Here is a 21,883-nt window from a genome sequence, read left to right on the forward strand (position 1 = left end):
TTACTTATAAAGCTCTAGGAGAATGCGGAGAAGGTCGGTGTTGGCTGTTCTGCTTAGTGCCTGGCATAGGGACAAGGAGGCAATTTGTTGTTGAGGTGTTGGCTGCATGTGGTAATAGTAATGTGCTGGATGGGTTCTGGAAGAATGCAGTGTAAATGATTTCTTCGGATGGTGTTTTTGCTACAGCCTAGTTTCTGTATATTCTTATCTTCTGGTTTTACTTTACAGAGTGATGAGGATGAGGACAATTCTCGGCCGCTGGCAGAGTCCTTGCTGCTGGCTGTAGCTGACTTGCTTTTCTGCCCTGACTTCACAGTCCAGAGCCACAGGAAAAGCAGTGTGGTAAGTTCCCAAAGAAGGTCTGCTGTCTTGCTTTTTTATTTCCGTACTTCACCTCTAGTCTGGTGGTGTCCTTACTGCAGGTGTGTTGTAGGCCACCATAGGTGAGCTTGTATGCCAGGTAGCCAAGGTTAAGGCATCACAGATAAGGATCTATTTGTACTTGTTGGCCTCAGTAGACACCTGGATCCCATACATGGCATGCTCAGTTGTTTGGGCTGTGAATTTGCTTTGGGCATTTTTTTAAAAGTAGGCTCTGCTTTACAGAAGCCACTTCAAAAACGCACAATTCAATGAACCAAGCACACATCATCCTCATTTGCTTACATACTAGTATGCTATGTCAATGTGGCATTGCCTTTTGCCACTTTGTAAAAGTGGCACTGTGTCATTTGCCAGGCCTATAGTATTTCCTAGCATTTATTTATTATTCAACTAGTCTTTGTGACATGTTTTGGTTAGGGGTGTGTGAAGTGTTTTCGCTAGCTCATGACTTTGTGTATTCATTAATCCTACCAAGAAGGACTCTTATTTTTCCAAACTCCAAACAAATTTATCTAACTGCACCACCCCTTGTACATTTTAGTTGGATACCTTGTGTCACTTGAGGGACAACCTCAGACTTACATTCCCGAATATTATTGACCAAGCTATACGCCTGGGTCTCTGGCCTAAAGCATCAGAAGGCATGGAGAGCAAAAGTTAACTCTGTGTGGCGTGAGTTATATGATGGCTACATCACCTCCATTTGGCAGCCTACCTGACGTAGCAGCTAGTATGTTGATGTGCACACTGAAGAGAGTGAAGGTCTGGCTACCAACTACACCAACCTGAATGACCTCTTTGGGCGGTTAGTGGTGGCAGCCTGATGACACAACATCCATAGACTGACTCGTTTAGAAAGGAAAGACTTTCATTGATATAAGGGTGAGGCAGCATACAATTGCTGAATTGAAGTGCTTGAACTGACCATTGTCAATACTCTGGGCATATTCAGTACCATTCCCTTTGATCTTGTGTATTGATCTTGAGCCTAGGACAGAAGTCAGGTTAGAAGCAGATTCCCAGAAAAGAGCTAGAAACAGAGCAGCGGGGAGCTGGTTCAGAACAGAATGTGGGGTAGATAACTTGACAGTCCCATTCCTGAAGATACATATTGGATGTAGGAGCTGGGCATCTTCTCAACTGGACCGCTACTACCAGAAGGGCAGAGCAAACGGTTTGCCTGAGACATGATCTGGTGCAAAAAAAGGTAAATTCCACAAATTGTTTCTACATTGACCCTCCCCAGTAAATCCAAGAACATTTTAGAGATAGCAGAATACAGAAGCAGCTCAACAGTAACAGAAACCCTTTGAAGAAATTCTGTCACTCCAGACTTTTACAGTCTCTGGGTGACTGCCTGTAGAGAAGAAGCTTTAATTCTCAATTGTCCTGGCTGTAGACAAGGCTTGCTATCAGACTTGACTCGAGTTCTTAGCAGAGTCCCTGATTCAATAGTATCTGTTCGCAGTCTTCAGTCACTGAGAATCTTAACCTACTGGTACCCACATACAGAGGAGTCCGAATGTGAGGAAGAACAGCAATGCTTCTGGTGGAACAAAAGTAAACTGAAGACCGCAACTGGTTAAGGATAAGTTCAGACACTGTAATTCAGCCTGCCAGATCAATCTATACCAATATGTTACTGAATACAGATCACAAATGGCACCTAAAGCCACCTATGGGCCAGTACTACTGTAAAAAACATCCACTGAAACAAAAAACTAAAGTAGTTACACCCTGGTGGCCTTGTTGTTCTATTGAATTTCTGTATTGATGGCAGGCTATCCTAGTTAGCTGATTTAAACACCAATCAGACTGTCAAAAGTTGTACCAGAGAATGTCAGACAGCAGTAAATTAACTCCTGACAACAAGAACGTGTAATATCACAGACTATACTATGGAGGACCCATGGTTGTATGAATACATTAACCTGGATGCTCAAACACAGATGTAGTGAGTGTGAGTTGATTAAAAAAAATCATGCAAGTCAGTGAGCAAGTACATGCAGTACTACGACTATGATGAAAGTACTCAAAAGTGCTCATTGAATTGGACTCCCCTGCCACCTGTGGAGATCCTAGTGTCATGAGTGTGAATCCCAGAAAAGCCAGCTCCACCTTCATTTTTCTTAATACCATAAAATCGGGTGATAACATTACAGCATAATAAAGCCACAGAAATGAGATATTTAAAGCTTTATTAAAACCCCCTACATACCGTTTCCTGGATCCGGATGTCTGCCTATACTGCGTCTAGGCAGAGAGCTAGCCCTAGTTCTTCTGTCTGAAGTAGCCATAGTTAGCCTGTTCTCCACAAAGGTATCCTCTCCACAATCTTCCACTTGAGAATTCTTTCCTGCAGACAGAGTTTTTGCAACACTTCCTTTTAGGTCTGGCCTAGAGGCAGCTTTGGTGTCGTGGTCAACCTCATACATACATACGTAGACTTCTGGTCAGTCGTCTTCATCCACTGGTCTGTTCAGCTGTCATTCACATTGTGTCCCCGCACATATATCCTGTGGCAGTGGGTCAGCCTGCTAGCTCTCTTGCACTTTGAGAGACCACATTTTCATTTATTACATCCACAGCTGCCTGGAAAGGAGTGCAGTTCAGTGTCAGCAGTGGTTTGCCTGGGCTGTGGGGTTACTCACTTATTTTTTATATTGTAAACTTTGAAACAAAAAGATACATGTTAAATTGCACATGTGCCAAAGCTAGACATGTTGCTTTGCCAATACTTTTATTTTCCACCAGCTAATGGCATTTACACATATAACAAATTGCTATGTGCGTAATGGGTCCTGACCGCGATGTGATTACTATCCATTGGGAACAGGAGGCTCCACAATTCAATGCATTTGCATTACTAGATTTTACCCAGTTTGACAATTCTGAATTCTGTGTAGTAGGTTTCTCTGAAAAGTACACTTGCTGATGGTATTTAAATGGTTTACTTGTCCCTGTATTTGTTGATATCATCTTGCTTTGTTGTTTCTCCTGGTGATTTCAACCCAGGAAGACCACAGGAAGTTACCTCTGTCACATTTTTGTTCGTGTGTAAGAAATCTGTGACAGGACATTTGTTTTCAGGTCAAAATCTATTGTAATGTTGTGTTTTATGGGTCAGTGCAAGTCATCCGCTATTAAACATCTGTTGCCAAGGAAAATCACGCACTTTTGCTCTGTGCTTGGTGATTTTACCTCCCTGAATCTGCTGTAACATTGCAGAGTGCAGTATGAGCATTTGCCTGTTGGAGACACTTGTCCTCTGAATCCCGTCTCCCCAACATTTTTCACTGTGTGTATGAAGCACAGATGCCACCCCAAAACTACAACCTTGTAACTTCAACACCACACTACAAATTATAGTACAACAACAACCTAAACAGTATGGATAAATTAAAATACTACAGTTACTGTTGTACTGTACTCCTAAAGTGTGGAACAACCTGCTGCTACACATAAGAGCCTCCTCCTCACTTCTTGAGTCCTGCAAAAAGCCTTTTCGAGTATTCCCACTAGGCTCTAGGTTTGACTAGACTCACACCTGCTCAATACTCGTATACCCTCCAGGGTGATAGTGCACTCTTCAAATCTGCATAATATAACATAACATACAGTGCTACCATGTCACAACTTTAGCACTACAACACTACACCTAAAATACAACACTACCCGAATGACACTTCTTCACCTCGTCAATACGATTACATGACTACAGGGCCTCAACGCTATGATCTATAAGTACAGTACTAAATCACAATTGGAGTACCTCAACTACAGCAATACATGAAAATAACTATAACCACAACTAATTATCACAGCTACAGCAATACTACTACCAAACTATGACTAGACTGCTACTGTGATAGATAACATTCTGCAGCATTGGAACCTGAACCTCCATGTTACCTCAGTGATAGCGTTACCGGTGTCCAGTCATTTTCCTGAATCAGCTGCAAGTACACTACAATAAAGCATTACTGCATTACAAAGTCATACCTACTAATTTTCTGATGCTTTCAGAATTAGGTTTGCCTGTCCTTGCGTTATTCAACTCTACCAGGCTCTTTGAGTATGACACTGATGGCTCTGAGAGAAGAGATGGAAGGGAGAGGACAGTGCATTTATTTACCACTTTTTCATAGTGGCATGCAGCTCATGTTTCCTCCCTCAAATCCCCCCCCCCCCTTGCTTCCTTTTGCTCTGTGGCTCAAGCAAAACTCTATGGCTGTTATTTTGAAGGGTACTAGCCTTCGTGCTTAGCAGGACTCGTCTGTCCACTCTCAAAAATAATTGTGGTCATTCTGACATTAAAGCCTTGTCCCCAGCTAAAATTCTGACTCCTTAAATTGTAGTCTCAACTGGTTCTCCTCAGGGATGCGTAACTTCATGCGACTATTTATACTCCATTAGATCTCCTCCTTTTGGACTCCATCATCTTTAATATCTAGTTCTGCTTCCCAGTGTCCATTCTGCTTCCTCAGTCTGGAGGCCTCTTGATGTTGACCTAAGGGTCAAAGTCAAGACCATTCTCAGCACTGATCTTAGGAGTAGAAGGTCTGAAGCGAACTCCATTCCTCAATTACTATACTTCCTTCTCCAGCCACATAGAAAACATGGCATCTGGAAAACTAAGTCCTATTGAAGGAAGATATGTTGTCAATAAAAAGCTAGAGGAAGGTCGTGATGTGGATTTAAATGAGGGAGTGATTTTGATTAGGAATGTGCATGAGGCTATTTTCCAGCTTATCAACCAGGAGGAGAGAAAAAATACTAGCCTTCATAAATGTACCCTTGTTTTAGATAGACTTTGTATTCCTTTGGCTATGAAGAAGCTTTAGTGGCGGATGCTTCTGGTCACCAAAATAAAGGATTCAACATACTTGATGAACCTGGCAAAGGCAGTGTGCTCTTCTACTGACATTTCATTTGTATTTTGTTTAAGCTGCACCAAATGTTAACTTGTTATTGAATTAAGATTGTGGCCAGTTATTTAAGTATCTGATCATTACTTTGGTGAATATTGACAGCTGAGCATCCAGGGAGGTTGATTCTGGGGTTGTTTTAAAGAGAATGACTTGGTTCAACCTCTAGGGTTTCAGGTTCAAAGCTCAACAATAATTAGTGCTATTTTCATATAAGCAAGCATTTTTTGGATTCAATGCAAATAAAGGAATGCATAAAATAAATGCTAGAAGTAAAATAGCCAATGCAGTATACCTAAAGGAGAAAGATCGCTTTGCATCAGGTTCTACCATGTCAGAACCAACCATATTCAGAGGATGGAGGAAATCAAACAGTTTTCAGTGCTGCAGTAGGTTAGTCAGCAGAAACAGAAATGTTTTAATTTCACGCCTCTTGTTAAAAACACTCTATTGAGTGTCAGTGTTGCAGTTCTTTAACATCCGTCAAGTGGGGCCTGGTACCCATCAGAACTGTTTAGTTAATTCAGTGGTGCAGGATGCCTACAAGGTCCTACAGGAAATCTAGGTAGCTGATATAAGTTTAATTGTTTAAAAAACTCCTGAAGGGTATTGTGAAACAGTAATTCTATAGATTACTTATATACACTGCTGCAAATTTACACAATTACAAAAGGAGTATTTCAGCCACTATTTGTAGTTGATAAAGGCAAAACACCATCAGAGCCATTTGCAGGGTATTATGAGTTGGACTCACACTAAAAATATCAGTATAGGGGGCGTGGCTTGCTGCCAGGCAAGATGGCCGCAGCCTAAAGGAGCTCAAAGGGTGAGGCTGTCTCCCCTGAAATCCGCTCAGTAATCCGCGACATATATTGTGCCCAAAGGACATCAACGCGGGCCAACGAGGAGCGGCGGTGACTGGTTTGACCCCGGAGTCTCCCCGTGGCCCAGAACGCCGTGAGGACCGGGCCGTCTGATGAGGCCTACACTGGCGGCCGAGACCGGGGACTACATTTTGTGGAGCGGCCCGGGCTCTGTGCGGGAGGCCCGGGGCCGCCCAGGAGGAGCGCCGGAGATTGTGAGATACGGCGGTGAGCGCCCGACGGACAAAGCGGCATCCGCATCCCGGCTGCGGCCCTGAGCCGGCACCAATGAAGTGAAGCGGGCGGCTGGTGGCGGGACCTGCGGGGCGCCGGTGAGGAGCGGTGAGGGGCTGCTCCGCAATTGCTGTGCCGGTCCTGTCGGGGCCTCTAAAGTTTGAAGTTTGTGCCATGAATTGCGTGAGGCGCCCCTGGTGAGGCGCCTGGGGAGCCTACTACAGGAGTGAACCGGCTACCCGCCCCTCCTTTGTGCCATATGTGAAGGGGGAACCGGCGGGACACAGCTGGCGGCGTCGCCAGGCGGCAGTGCACTGAACCTCTGGCACCAACCCCGAGGTGCTCCACAGAAGCTGCAGTGCCCGACTGGGGAGGTTCGAGCGGGCAAGAGGTGGGGAGAGCGAATCTGTGGAGCTGTGGCTGACCCTTGTGCGAGCCTGGAGATGTGATTCCTGCTAGGAACAGGTGATAACCAACAGGGACTGGGTCGGTGTTGCCCCCCCCCCACCTGAGAGAGCGCTGACCAGGGGGGGCTGGACGGCAGACGGGGACTTCTCCCCAGTGTTCCCTGATGCACCATTTGCCCCACGGTGCGCAGGGGTAACAAAGGAGAGCATTTATCTGCCCGAAGATGAGTGGGAAAGGGAACCGCACGCACCAGCAGGGAAAGCTAGATAAATTTGCTTATAATTAAGACTCTCCCCCACTTCCGGAACGGACTGGGCACACAAATAAGGTCTCGGATGAAACTGGAGCGCCCAAAGTGACACTGGAAGATATCATGGCCACCCTTAATAATGTTCAAACAACAGTGGGGTCTATTTCCGCAGATGTAACCTTCCTCCGAGCGGACTTCCAGAAAATGTCCGCTAGAGTCACGGAAGTGGAACAAGCGACGGCCACCTTAACAAAGAACACTAACTTCCTACTCCAAAAAGTGACGCAACTGGAGGTTGAAAACAAGCACATAGCGACGAAACTGGATGACCAGGAAGGGCGTTGCCGTCGCAATAACGTGAGAATTACGGGAATTCCCGAGAGTGAAGGGGGCCCCGCCATGGACCTCTACGTAGAGGAACTGATAAAAGCCAGACTGCAGCCTAGGGTGCTTTCCACTTTCTTCTCTGTGGAACGCGCACACAGGGTGCCTGGGGGCAGGCCTAAAGTTGGGGCACCCCCCCCCCCCCCGGCCGGTCCTGGCTCGCATCTACAATTTTCGCGACAGGGATGCCATTCTTCAAGCAGCCCGAGTGGCGCCGCCCCTACGTGTGCAGAATTCAGTGGTGTCCTTTTTCCCGGACTATACGGCGGCGGTCTCGGCGTGTCGGAGGAGTTTCCTAGAGGTCAAGAAGAAATTAAGAGCCCGAGAACTACCTTACACCATGCTTTTTCCAGCGCGGCTATGGGTTGTGGCGGATGGGAAGACATGGTTCTTCGAGATGCCAGAGGAGGCTCACGATTGGCTCGAGGGGTGGCAAAAGGTGAAAAGCTCCGGGCGCTCCGACAGGCGGAGACAACATCCTGGAATGGCGGAGGACCTCGTTGACCATGACCGAAGGGTGGAGGAGCAGGACAGTCACAGGGGGAAGCCGGATAGCGAGACACTACATGTCTATCCTGTACTAAAGGTGCACAGTATGTCTGGATGCCCGTTAGGGCTAGCGGTGGCTGCTCGGTTACGCTACAACTTATGAACATCTGGACTTTGGGACAGGGGATGTAAATGGTCTTCCTCGGACTTCCTGCTCCCTTGCAAGCAAGTAATGTTTTAGGGTTTGGGTTCTGAGCACTCTGCTGCGTTGGGGTTGTGAGAAGTTGGCCTGATGTATGATGTCACTAGTTATAGTGTACACCTTATATCAGTCCAAATACCCTTATGGTGATTGGTTGTAAAGTCAACCTTATAGACCAGCTATCCTAGTGGTAGCATGGACAAGAGCAGTCTTAGGCTAAACTCTGAATGGCATGTGAAGCCAGCTGTGATACCACATATAATCCCTTGAATACCAAATGAAAGGACACCACAACAGATATATATATAAAATAAAGTGTATTTATTCTAAGCAAACCCTCAGCACTCTTTATGAGTTTAGAGGTAAGTACAACACAGTCTTATTAATGCATACAGTAAGTCACACAGGTAAGTAATACAGTTAGGCCCTAGGGGCCACGCAAACCATATACTAAATAAGTGGTATAAGAACCACTGTCACGGAAATAGAATAGGCCTAGGCCTAGGGAATCGCTGGGGCTACACTACACTAGCGTTAGTTAGGAAGTGGGAGGCCCACGGGATTCGTGTGCAGAGTGGAAACACTCACGCGTAATGCGTAAAAGTCAATAGCAATGTTACAGTTTAGAAGTAGATAGATTTAGGACACTTCCGGAGTAGCTAGGAAGTTGAGACTTGAAAACTAGACACTAGGATAGTCACTATCCTGATGAGCACCGGAGTACCCAAGTTACCTAGCCCACAGGCTGCGGGTGCATAGGGGTGAAGATGCGTCGTTTTCGTCGTCGACTCCTATGGATGCCTGAAGAAAGATGCTGACAGGCAGTCAGGGGAGAGTGTCCGGTGGATCCCAAGGCTGGGATCAAGAAGAGAAGAAACCTGCAAGCAGAGGGGACAGAGTCAAGGTCACTAGCCAGTGACCACGTGGAACCAGGGAGGAACCAGGCGATGTCGTGAAGAGTTGCAGGTGAAGGTGAAGCTTGTCGCTGCAGCCAGGAGGACCAGGAAGCGTCGAGGACGACCAGGACCAGGAGGCGAGCTGTCCCACGAAGGCTCTTGCTGTTGGCGGCGTCGAAGTTGGACTAGGACTCACCAAGCCTTGGCAAGCGGAACCCACGAAGAACAAGGGACTTGCTTCTGGTGCAGACCAGGAAGGTCTGGGGTGCTTCTTCTTTGCAGAGAAGCGGGAGCCAGTCTGGAGGAGCCAAACCAGCGCAGAAGATTTCAGGGAGCGTCGTCACCAAGGCCACTAGCCAGCGGGCAAGCAACCGGACAGACGCGGCAAGCAGGAAAATGCTGAAGGGCCCCACGCAGGACTCGTGGAGTGTGGGGGGCTGGTCTTCGGTGCAGATGGTGCTTGGGGTTGGGGCTTCTCAATCCCCGGTGCACAACTTCGAGGGTACCTCAGAAGCTGCGCTGTAAGTTACTAGCCACTTTTCCCAGGTAGCCGGTCCCACGTCGCTCGTCGCCTCCACGGATCTCAGCTCAGCTGCAGATGTGGATGAGGGTCGGAGAAGTCTGGAAATCAAGGCTCTGGTCGGGCTCTGCAGTCGGTTCCTCGTCGAACGTTTCACAAAGCAAAGGGTAGTCTCTTGATGGTGCCTGTTTGCACAGGGTAGCCACTCCTTGGCTACAAGGGAGATTCTTCAGTCTTCTTCTTTCGTCGAATATCGAAGGTCCAGAGTTTCTGTTCAGTTTTGCAGGTTCAGGATAATCTAAAGTCTTGAGGCCCAACTCCCACTCTTATACTAATCTGGGGGGCTGGGATACCTGCTAGGTCACGCCTTATGGGTGGGACCTGGGAGGGGGTGGTTACACCCACTTCCCTTTGTCCAGTTTCGCGCCAGAGCTGGGGCTGGAGTGCCCCAGCGCCGGTTTGAACTGGACTATGCAAGGAACACCTTGTGTGCCCCAGGCATGTCTCATTCCTTTCAGCCCACCCTGCCCCAATACACTAAAGGCTGTCTGGGGAGGTGCTAGCACCTCCCCAAGCAGGAAACCTATTGTCCAGGCCTCCCTGGCTGGGATCACTCCCAGCTGCAGGAGGTCAGACTTGTGTCTGTGGCAGCAGCATCCATTTTGTGATGCTGAGGCTTTGGTTAGAGTTAAACAGCAAAGTAGGATTTTAACATGTCTCTCCCTCTAGAAGGGAGGAATAATATCCTCATCACCAGAAATGGTATGGGGGTATTATTCCAAAGTGTTAGACACCTTACACGACATGTTTTGATAAAGCCAAACCATAGTTACCATAACCGTTTAAGATTATAAGGCACTTTAAGAGTATATGGTAGGCTATATCATAGAACAGCTATAAGGACATGGTTCCGAAAGCTGCAGACAGGCTCAGCTCATGCTAGAGCACCATCTCACATGTTACCAAGCACTCTGCCTCCAGGATTGTTAAGGCCTGCCATAGGAGTGACTGATAGGTACACATGTGTCTATATATAAGGGTAGATATAGGCATACTATATCTAAGCAAGGGGTGATTACACGACCTTGCCCCAGCTGAGTGATCAGCCAGTTGTGTCTGATTGGAAGGCCAGACCAGGGGTGGCATAATACATGCTGCAGCCCCTGGGAGGCCTAGGGTACACCTATGCCCTGGGTACCTAGGGTACACTGTACAGGGTCCAATAAGGTGATCCTTACCAATTGGTTATGTACCTAGGGTACATGGAGTCCATTTTAAAGAGAGAGCAGACAGCCTGAGACCCTGAATGGCAGGATCTCAGGCCAACTAAGTCGAAAAACCAGCTAGACACTAGGCAAAAAGTTGGGGGTAACCATAGTCAGATATCCACCTTCCTACACAACCCCCCCCCAAACGAAAGGAGATAAGGCTGGCCTTGACAAGGTAAGCCTCTATTGCCTAAGTGGCCATATAAGGAAGAACCAGCACTGGCATGGTTACCCCCTGTCTCATGGTCCACTAAGCAATCCCTCATCCTAAAGATATCATAGGGTCTCCACCATAGGGAATCTCTACCTTTGGTGTGTCTTTGCAAAGTAAAAGGCTGGTGTTGAGATGGAGTACTGAAGTGAGTGCCCTCAAAGTGAGGCCTCAGCTCCCTCCAATCATCCTCCACCATGGATGCCTTCCTTTCTTTAACTGAGTTGCACTGTGCTCTCAGGGTCAGCCTCTGGCTACCTAAAGCTGGAGGCTGGGTCCCTTTTGTGGGCTTACTGGAGGGACAGGTCAGGTTTGGGGCCCTAAGGTCCCAGGTTTGCCTGTGCCCAACAGAATCCCTCTGGGGAAGGTCCCTAACTACCTGTAAAGGGGATCCCTCAGGAATGTTTTTACCCATCACCTGGCTAGGGCTACTAGTCAGGCAATCCTCATTCTTTTGATTGGGGGGTTCTTGTGGACAGGGGCCCTCTTGGGGTCCACTGGCCTCCCTGACCTCTGCAGCCCTGGGCTGACTGAGGCAGGGTAGAGAGAGGCAGGCTACCTGCACCAGACTGGGTCCCACCTTGGAAGGGGCCACTGACATCAGAGGCTCTGCCAGGCCAGGCCTGGCTACCTCTGGGGCAGTTCCTTCACAAGGGGTGAGGTCAGATCCCTGAGGAGGCTGACCTTTTCCTAATGTCTGGGGAGAGGGAGACTTTTCTTCCTCCCCACTACTCTCTGTTTGTGTGGAGTGATCCATAGTTTCAGGCTTCACTACACCTATATCAGTCTGAGTGTGGGCTGAGACCATTACAGCCTTGCCAACCTTTTCAGGAAGGCACTCAGTTTGTGTTTGAGCTGTGACTGTCACAGCTCTGCCAATTTCTACAGGGAAGTCTGTCTGTGCCTGGGCTGTGGCTACCACTGCCCTTCCAACCTTTTCAGGGAGGAAAGCTACTTGGACAGGGGTTGTGACTGGCACAACCCCACTACCCTTTTTGGAAAGGCCTACCATTTTAGAATGGGTGTCTTGTTGAACTCCAGCCCAAGCTGAGAGTTCTAAGTCATTCCCCAGCAAGCAGTCCACAGGCAAGGTTGGAGACACTGCCACCCTTTTAGGGCCAGTGACACCTCCCCAGCTGAGACATACCTCTGCCATGGGATGACTGTTCTGTTTGCCATCAATGTTAGTTACCTGGTATGAGAAACCAGGCAAAAGCTGCTCAGAGGGAACTAGCCTATGGGCCACCATAGTGATGCTAGCTCCAGTGTCTCTGTAGGCCTCAGCTTTTCTACCATTGATGTAGGGTTCCTGTCTGTACCTACCCAAAGTGTTGGGACAGGCAGTGAAGTTGGCAAACCCCATGCCACCATCACAGACAAGAGTAGCTGCTGTAGGGGAATTGGCTAAGCCAGGATCCCCCTGTGTTCCCCAAGAAAACCCAACCAAATTTTTGGGGGCACTCCCACCACCTGGGGGATTACTGCTGACAGTAATAGGTGGTGTGACAGGAGTAGTTGGAGGAACAGTTTTGTTTTTAGCCTGTGGACAACTGCTGTCAGTTTTCCAATGCCCAGGTGTTTTACACACATGGCAGTAAGGCTTTTTAACTGTGGTAGAGGAGGGAGCTTGGGACCCACCACCCTGTGTGGAGTTTTGGGGCCCTGAGGAAGATTTCTCTTTTGCTTTATCCCCACCCTTCTCTTGAGGCTTGGTGGTATCTTGCTTTTGGTCACCACCCTGATTTTTAGGCCTAATCCTGGTCCTGACCCATTTATCTGCCCTCTTTCCCAATTCTTGGGGAGAGGTCAAATCTGAGTCTACCAGGTGTTGATGGAGAAGCTGGTTCTGACAATTACTAAGGATCTGCTCCCTCATAATCAAGTTGTACAATCCTCTATAGTCCTGCACCTTGCTGCCAGTTAACCAACCTTCCAAAGCCTTAGTGGCACAATCCACAAAATCAGACCAGTCCTGTGTCTGTGTCTTCTGGGTGTCTCTGAACAACAACCTATATTGCTCAGTGGTTAAGCCAAACCCATCTGTCAGAGCACTCTTCAGGACTTTGTAATTGTTTGCATCCTCATCACTGACTGTGAGGAGCTTGTCTCTACCTTTGTCAGAAAAGGAGAGCCACAAGATAGCTGCCCACTGACTTTGGGGTACCTGCTGTACTTTGCAGGCCCTCTCCAAAGCAGTCATCCATTTGTGGATGTCATCCCCATTCTGATATGGGGGGACTATCTTGCTTAGGTTTCTATGGTCATAAGACCTATCCCTATCTCTAGGAATGTTGCTGCCACCAGTGGGTTCTGACCCACACAATTTTTGTTCTCTAGCCAGAGCAAGCTTCTCTTTGGCAAGGGCAATTTCTTCCCTCTGAATCCTCAGATTAGCCTCCCTCATTCTGGCTGCATGCTCCTTTCTCTCAGGTGAAGTCATTCCCCTGTGAGAGGAAGCATTAGAGATGTTAGAGACATGGGAGTGGATGGATTCCCTTGAAGGGGATCTGTCCCTCCTGCTTCTCTGTGAATGTCTACTTGTGGGTCTGTATGGGGGGATCCCATGCAAACTCCCATGTAAACTTAAGTTAGCCTGGCTAAGTCTCCTTACTTGGCTCTGGCTGTCTACCTCCCCATCTGAAGCCCCATCTGACTCCTCTGTGGTGGGTAGACCCTCCTCTGTGCCTAGGGCACCTTCCTGAGATGCCCTCTGAGCATCATACTCCTCTAGGAGTTGTCTTAACTGAAGGAGGGTAGGGTTTGCACCCTGTTTTATTCCTCTGGAGGTACACAATTGTCTCATCTCCTGGAATGTTAAGGTATCATACCTAGAGGGGGTCTTCTGCAGACCTGCCCCTCCTGAGAGAGCATCTACTTGATCTCCTCCCAGAGGCATGATCTAGTGAGGGTGTGGTGTGTGCACCTACCTACACTAGTTGTTTCTACTAAACCTCTCTAGTAGTTGTAGTCAGGGTGTGTTACTCCCTTCAACCTACAACCACTAAGTCCAGTAGGACTTAAGTATTATAAACTATGTTATATGTACCTAGACAATATCTGTGTGATCTTTCAATTTAGTATCTCAAGATTACAATGGTATTACAACAGCAAGCTCAGATCCCAACCGCTGCTCACCAATGTGAGAAGTTGGCCTGATGTATGATGTCACTAGTTATAGTGTACACCTTATATCAGTCCAAATACCCTTATGGTGATTGGTTGTAAAGTCAACCTTATAGACCAGCTATCCTAGTGGTAGCATGGACAAGAGCAGTCTTAGGCTAAACTCTGAATGGCATGTGAAGCCAGCTGTGATACCACATATAATCCCTTGAATACCAAATGAAAGGACACCACAACAGATATATATATAAAATAAAGTGTATTTATTCTAAGCAAACCCTCAGCACTCTTTATGAGTTTAGAGGTAAGTACAACACAGTCTTATTAATGCATACAGTAAGTCACACAGGTAAGTAATACAGTTAGGCCCTAGGGGCCACGCAAACCATATACTAAATAAGTGGTATAAGAACCACTGTCACGGAAATAGAATAGGCCTAGGCCTAGGGAATCGCTGGGGCTACACTACACTAGCGTTAGTTAGGAAGTGGGAGGCCCACGGGATTCGTGTGCAGAGTGGAAACACTCACGCGTAATGCGTAAAAGTCAATAGCAATGTTACAGTTTAGAAGTAGATAGATTTAGGACACTTCCGGAGTAGCTAGGAAGTTGAGACTTGAAAACTAGACACTAGGATAGTCACTATCCTGATGAGCACCGGAGTACCCAAGTTACCTAGCCCACAGGCTGCGGGTGCATAGGGGTGAAGATGCGTCGTTTTCGTCGTCGACTCCTATGGATGCCTGAAGAAAGATGCTGACAGGCAGTCAGGGGAGAGTGTCCGGTGGATCCCAAGGCTGGGATCAAGAAGAGAAGAAACCTGCAAGCAGAGGGGACAGAGTCAAGGTCACTAGCCAGTGACCACGTGGAACCAGGGAGGAACCAGGCGATGTCGTGAAGAGTTGCAGGTGAAGGTGAAGCTTGTCGCTGCAGCCAGGAGGACCAGGAAGCGTCGAGGACGACCAGGACCAGGAGGCGAGCTGTCCCACGAAGGCTCTTGCTGTCGGCGGCGTCGAAGTTGGACTAGGACTCACCAAGCCTTGGCAAGCGGAACCCACGAAGAACAAGGGACTTGCTTCTGGTGCAGACCAGGAAGGTCTGGGGTGCTTCTTCTTTGCAGAGAAGCGGGAGCCAGTCTGGAGGAGCCAAACCAGCGCAGAAGATTTCAGGGAGCGTCGTCACCAAGGCCACTAGCCAGCGGGCAAGCAACCGGACAGACGCGGCAAGCAGGAAAATGCTGAAGGGCCCCACGCAGGACTCGTGGAGTGTGGGGGGCTGGTCTTCGGTGCAGATGGTGCTTGGGGTTGGGGCTTCTCAATCCCCGGTGCACAACTTCGAGGGTACCTCAGAAGCTGCGCTGTAAGTTACTAGCCACTTTTCCCAGGTAGCCGGTCCCACGTCGCTCGTCGCCTCCACGGATCTCAGCTCAGCTGCAGATGTGGATGAGGGTCGGAGAAGTCTGGAAATCAAGGCTCTGGTCGGGCTCTGCAGTCGGTTCCTCGTCGAACGTTTCACAAAGCAAAGGGTAGTCTCTTGATGGTGCCTGTTTGCACAGGGTAGCCACTCCTTGGCTACAAGGGAGATTCTTCAGTCTTCTTCTTTCGTCGAATATCGAAGGTCCAGAGTTTCTGTTCAGTTTTGCAGGTTCAGGATAATCTAAAGTCTTGAGGCCCAACTCCCACTCTTATACTAATCTGGGGGGCTGGGATACCTGCTAGGTCACGCCTTATGGGTGGGACCTGGGAGGGGGTGGTTACACCCACTTCCCTTTGTCCAGTTTCGCGCCAGAGCTGGGGCTGGAGTGCCCCAGCGCCGGTTTGAACTGGACTATGCAAGGAACACCTTGTGTGCCCCAGGCATGTCTCATTCCTTTCAGCCCACCCTGCCCCAATACACTAAAGGCTGTCTGGGGAGGTGCTAGCACCTCCCCAAGCAGGAAACCTATTGTCCAGGCCTCCCTGGCTGGGATCACTCCCAGCTGCAGGAGGTCAGACTTGTGTCTGTGGCAGCAGCATCCATTTTGTGATGCTGAGGCTTTGGTTAGAGTTAAACAGCAAAGTAGGATTTTAACATGTCTCTCCCTCTAGAAGGGAGGAATAATATCCTCATCACCAGAAATGGTATGGGGGTATTATTCCAAAGTGTTAGACACCTTACACGACATGTTTTGATAAAGCCAAACCATAGTTACCATAACCGTTTAAGATTATAAGGCACTTTAAGAGTATATGGTAGGCTATATCATAGAACAGCTATAAGGACATGGTTCCGAAAGCTGCAGACAGGCTCAGCTCATGCTAGAGCACCATCTCACATGTTACCAAGCACTCTGCCTCCAGGATTGTTAAGGCCTGCCATAGGAGTGACTGATAGGTACACATGTGTCTATATATAAGGGTAGATATAGGCATACTATATCTAAGCAAGGGGTGATTACACGACCTTGCCCCAGCTGAGTGATCAGCCAGTTGTGTCTGATTGGAAGGCCAGACCAGGGGTGGCATAATACATGCTGCAGCCCCTGGGAGGCCTAGGGTACACCTATGCCCTGGGTACCTAGGGTACACTGTACAGGGTCCAATAAGGTGATCCTTACCAATTGGTTATGTACCTAGGGTACATGGAGTCCATTTTAAAGAGAGAGCAGACAGCCTGAGACCCTGAATGGCAGGATCTCAGGCCAACTAAGTCGAAAAACCAGCTAGACACTAGGCAAAAAGTTGGGGGTAACCATAGTCAGATATCCACCTTCCTACACAACCCCCCCCCAAACGAAAGGAGATAAGGCTGGCCTTGACAAGGTAAGCCTCTATTGCCTAAGTGGCCATATAAGGAAGAACCAGCACTGGCATGGTTACCCCCTGTCTCATGGTCCACTAAGCAATCCCTCATCCTAAAGATATCATAGGGTCTCCACCATAGGGAATCTCTACCTTTGGTGTGTCTTTGCAAAGTAAAAGGCTGGTGTTGAGATGGAGTACTGAAGTGAGTGCCCTCAAAGTGAGGCCTCAGCTCCCTCCAATCATCCTCCACCATGGATGCCTTCCTTTCTTTAACTGAGTTGCACTGTGCTCTCAGGGTCAGCCTCTGGCTACCTAAAGCTGGAGGCTGGGTCCCTTTTGTGGGCTTACTGGAGGGACAGGTCAGGTTTGGGGCCCTAAGGTCCCAGGTTTGCCTGTGCCCAACAGAATCCCTCTGGGGAAGGTCCCTAACTACCTGTAAAGGGGATCCCTCAGGAATGTTTTTACCCATCACCTGGCTAGGGCTACTAGTCAGGCAATCCTCATTCTTTTGATTGGGGGGTTCTTGTGGACAGGGGCCCTCTTGGGGTCCACTGGCCTCCCTGACCTCTGCAGCCCTGGGCTGACTGAGGCAGGGTAGAGAGAGGCAGGCTACCTGCACCAGACTGGGTCCCACCTTGGAAGGGGCCACTGACATCAGAGGCTCTGCCAGGCCAGGCCTGGCTACCTCTGGGGCAGTTCCTTCACAAGGGGTGAGGTCAGATCCCTGAGGAGGCTGACCTTTTCCTAATGTCTGGGGAGAGGGAGACTTTTCTTCCTCCCCACTACTCTCTGTTTGTGTGGAGTGATCCATAGTTTCAGGCTTCACTACACCTATATCAGTCTGAGTGTGGGCTGAGACCATTACAGCCTTGCCAACCTTTTCAGGAAGGCACTCAGTTTGTGTTTGAGCTGTGACTGTCACAGCTCTGCCAATTTCTACAGGGAAGTCTGTCTGTGCCTGGGCTGTGGCTACCACTGCCCTTCCAACCTTTTCAGGGAGGAAAGCTACTTGGACAGGGGTTGTGACTGGCACAACCCCACTACCCTTTTTGGAAAGGCCTACCATTTTAGAATGGGTGTCTTGTTCAACTCCAGCCCAAGCTGAGAGTTCTAAGTCATTCCCCAGCAAGCAGTCCACAGGCAAGGTTGGAGACACTGCCACCCTTTTAGGGCCAGTGACACCTCCCCAGCTGAGACATACCTCTGCCATGGGATGACTGTTCTGTTTGCCATCAATGTTAGTTACCTGGTATGAGAAACCAGGCAAAAGCTGCTCAGAGGGAACTAGCCTATGGGCCACCATAGTGATGCTAGCTCCAGTGTCTCTGTAGGCCTCAGCTTTTCTACCATTGATGTAGGGTTCCTGTCTGTACCTACCCAAAGTGTTGGGACAGGCAGTGAAGTTGGCAAACCCCATGCCACCATCACAGACAAGAGTAGCTGCTGTAGGGGAATTGGCTAAGCCAGGATCCCCCTGTGTTCCCCAAGAAAACCCAACCAAATTTTTGGGGGCACTCCCACCACCTGGGGGATTACTGCTGACAGTAATAGGTGGTGTGACAGGAGTAGTTGGAGGAACAGTTTTGTTTTTAGCCTGTGGACAACTGCTGTCAGTTTTCCAATGCCCAGGTGTTTTACACACATGGCAGTAAGGCTTTTTAACTGTGGTAGAGGAGGGAGCTTGGGACCCACCACCCTGTGTGGAGTTTTGGGGCCCTGAGGAAGATTTCTCTTTTGCTTTATCCCCACCCTTCTCTTGAGGCTTGGTGGTATCTTGCTTTTGGTCACCACCCTGATTTTTAGGCCTAATCCTGGTCCTGACCCATTTATCTGCCCTCTTTCCCAATTCTTGGGGAGAGGTCAAATCTGAGTCTACCAGGTGTTGATGGAGAAGCTGGTTCTGACAATTACTAAGGATCTGCTCCCTCATAATCAAGTTGTACAATCCTCTATAGTCCTGCACCTTGCTGCCAGTTAACCAACCTTCCAAAGCCTTAGTGGCACAATCCACAAAATCAGACCAGTCCTGTGTCTGTGTCTTCTGGGTGTCTCTGAACAACAACCTATATTGCTCAGTGGTTAAGCCAAACCCATCTGTCAGAGCACTCTTCAGGACTTTGTAATTGTTTGCATCCTCATCACTGACTGTGAGGAGCTTGTCTCTACCTTTGTCAGAAAAGGAGAGCCACAAGATAGCTGCCCACTGACTTTGGGGTACCTGCTGTACTTTGCAGGCCCTCTCCAAAGCAGTCATCCATTTGTGGATGTCATCCCCATTCTGATATGGGGGGACTATCTTGCTTAGGTTTCTATGGTCATAAGACCTATCCCTATCTCTAGGAATGTTGCTGCCACCAGTGGGTTCTGACCCACACAATTTTTGTTCTCTAGCCAGAGCAAGCTTCTCTTTGGCAAGGGCAATTTCTTCCCTCTGAATCCTCAGATTAGCCTCCCTCATTCTGGCTGCATGCTCCTTTCCCTCAGGTGAAGTCATTCCCCTGTGAGAGGAAGCATTAGAGATGTTAGAGACATGGGAGTGGATGGATTCCCTTGAAGGGGATCTGTCCCTCCTGCTTCTCTGTGAATGTCTACTTGTGGGTCTGTATGGGGGGATCCCATGCAAACTCCCATGTAAACTTAAGTTAGCCTGGCTAAGTCTCCTTACTTGGCTCTGGCTGTCTACCTCCCCATCTGAAGCCCCATCTGACTCCTCTGTGGTGGGTAGACCCTCCTCTGTGCCTAGGGCACCTTCCTGAGATGCCCTCTGAGCATCATACTCCTCTAGGAGTTGTCTTAACTGAAGGAGGGTAGGGTTTGCACCCTGTTTTATTCCTCTGGAGGTACACAATTGTCTCATCTCCTGGAATGTTAAGGTATCATACCTAGAGGGGGTCTTCTGCAGACCTGCCCCTCCTGAGAGAGCATCTACTTGATCTCCTCCCAGAGGCATGATCTAGTGAGGGTGTGGTGTGTGCACCTACCTACACTAGTTGTTTCTACTAAACCTCTCTAGTAGTTGTAGTCAGGGTGTGTTACTCCCTTCAACCTACAACCACTAAGTCCAGTAGGACTTAAGTATTATAAACTATGTTATATGTACCTAGACAATATCTGTGTGATCTTTCAATTTAGTATCTCAAGATTACAATGGTATTACAACAGCAAGCTCAGATCCCAACCGCTGCTCACCAATGTGAGAAGTTGGCCTGATGTATGATGTCACTAGTTATAGTGTACACCTTATATCAGTCCAAATACCCTTATGGTGATTGGTTGTAAAGTCAACCTTATAGACCAGCTATCCTAGTGGTAGCATGGACAAGAGCAGTCTTAGGCTAAACTCTGAATGGCATGTGAAGCCAGCTGTGATACCACATATAATCCCTTGAATACCAAATGAAAGGACACCACAACAGATATATATATAAAATAAAGTGTATTTATTCTAAGCAAACCCTCAGCACTCTTTATGAGTTTAGAGGTAAGTACAACACAGTCTTATTAATGCATACAGTAAGTCACACAGGTAAGTAATACAGTTAGGCCCTAGGGGCCACGCAAACCATATACTAAATAAGTGGTATAAGAACCACTGTCACGGAAATAGAATAGGCCTAGGCCTAGGGAATCGCTGGGGCTACACTACACTAGCGTTAGTTAGGAAGTGGGAGGCCCACGGGATTCGTGTGCAGAGTGGAAACACTCACGCGTAATGCGTAAAAGTCAATAGCAATGTTACAGTTTAGAAGTAGATAGATTTAGGACACTTCCGGAGTAGCTAGGAAGTTGAGACTTGGAAACTAGACACTAGGATAGTCACTATCCTGATGAGCACCGGAGTACCCAAGTTACCTAGCCCACAGGCTGCGGGTGCATAGGGGTGAAGATGCGTCGTTTTCGTCGTCGACTCCTATGGATGCCTGAAGAAAGATGCTGACAGGCAGTCAGGGGAGAGTGTCCGGTGGATCCCAAGGCTGGGATCAAGAAGAGAAGAAACCTGCAAGCAGAGGGGACAGAGTCAAGGTCACTAGCCAGTGACCACGTGGAACCAGGGAGGAACCAGGCGATGTCGTGAAGAGTTGCAGGTGAAGGTGAAGCTTGTCGCTGCAGCCAGGAGGACCAGGAAGCGTCGAGGACGACCAGGACCAGGAGGCGAGCTGTCCCACGAAGGCTCTTGCTGTCGGCGGCGTCGAAGTTGGACTAGGACTCACCAAGCCTTGGCAAGCGGAACCCACGAAGAACAAGGGACTTGCTTCTGGTGCAGACCAGGAAGGTCTGGGGTGCTTCTTCTTTGCAGAGAAGCGGGAGCCAGTCTGGAGGAGCCAAACCAGCGCAGAAGATTTCAGGGAGCGTCGTCACCAAGGCCACTAGCCAGCGGGCAAGCAACCGGACAGACGCGGCAAGCAGGAAAATGCTGAAGGGCCCCACGCAGGACTCGTGGAGTGTGGGGGGCTGGTCTTCGGTGCAGATGGTGCTTGGGGTTGGGGCTTCTCAATCCCCGGTGCACAACTTCGAGGGTACCTCAGAAGCTGCGCTGTAAGTTACTAGCCACTTTTCCCAGGTAGCCGGTCCCACGTCGCTCGTCGCCTCCACGGATCTCAGCTCAGCTGCAGATGTGGATGAGGGTCGGAGAAGTCTGGAAATCAAGGCTCTGGTCGGGCTCTGCAGTCGGTTCCTCGTCGAACGTTTCACAAAGCAAAGGGTAGTCTCTTGATGGTGCCTGTTTGCACAGGGTAGCCACTCCTTGGCTACAAGGGAGATTCTTCAGTCTTCTTCTTTCGTCGAATATCGAAGGTCCAGAGTTTCTGTTCAGTTTTGCAGGTTCAGGATAATCTAAAGTCTTGAGGCCCAACTCCCACTCTTATACTAATCTGGGGGGCTGGGATACCTGCTAGGTCACGCCTTATGGGTGGGACCTGGGAGGGGGTGGTTACACCCAC

The 21,883-nt window shown here is 48.8% G+C and overlaps 1 protein-coding gene across 3 annotated transcripts in view; it reads left to right on the forward strand.

Moving 5' to 3' along the window:
- The window catches only part of HID1 (HID1 domain containing), a 221,874-nt gene that overhangs the window by 64,114 nt on the left and 135,877 nt on the right, over positions 1-21,883 (forward strand). For all 3 annotated transcript variants that reach the window (XM_085617068.1, XM_085617066.1, XM_085617067.1), the window contains exon 4: positions 229-342. In XM_085617068.1, coding sequence (XP_085473194.1) covers positions 229-342 — 114 coding nt within the window. The remainder of the gene's footprint in view (positions 1-228; positions 343-21,883) is intronic.

This window comes from Triturus cristatus, chromosome 7, assembly GCF_964204655.1.
Source record: "Triturus cristatus chromosome 7, aTriCri1.1, whole genome shotgun sequence".
NCBI classification, from domain to species: Eukaryota; Metazoa; Chordata; class Amphibia; order Caudata; family Salamandridae; genus Triturus; species Triturus cristatus.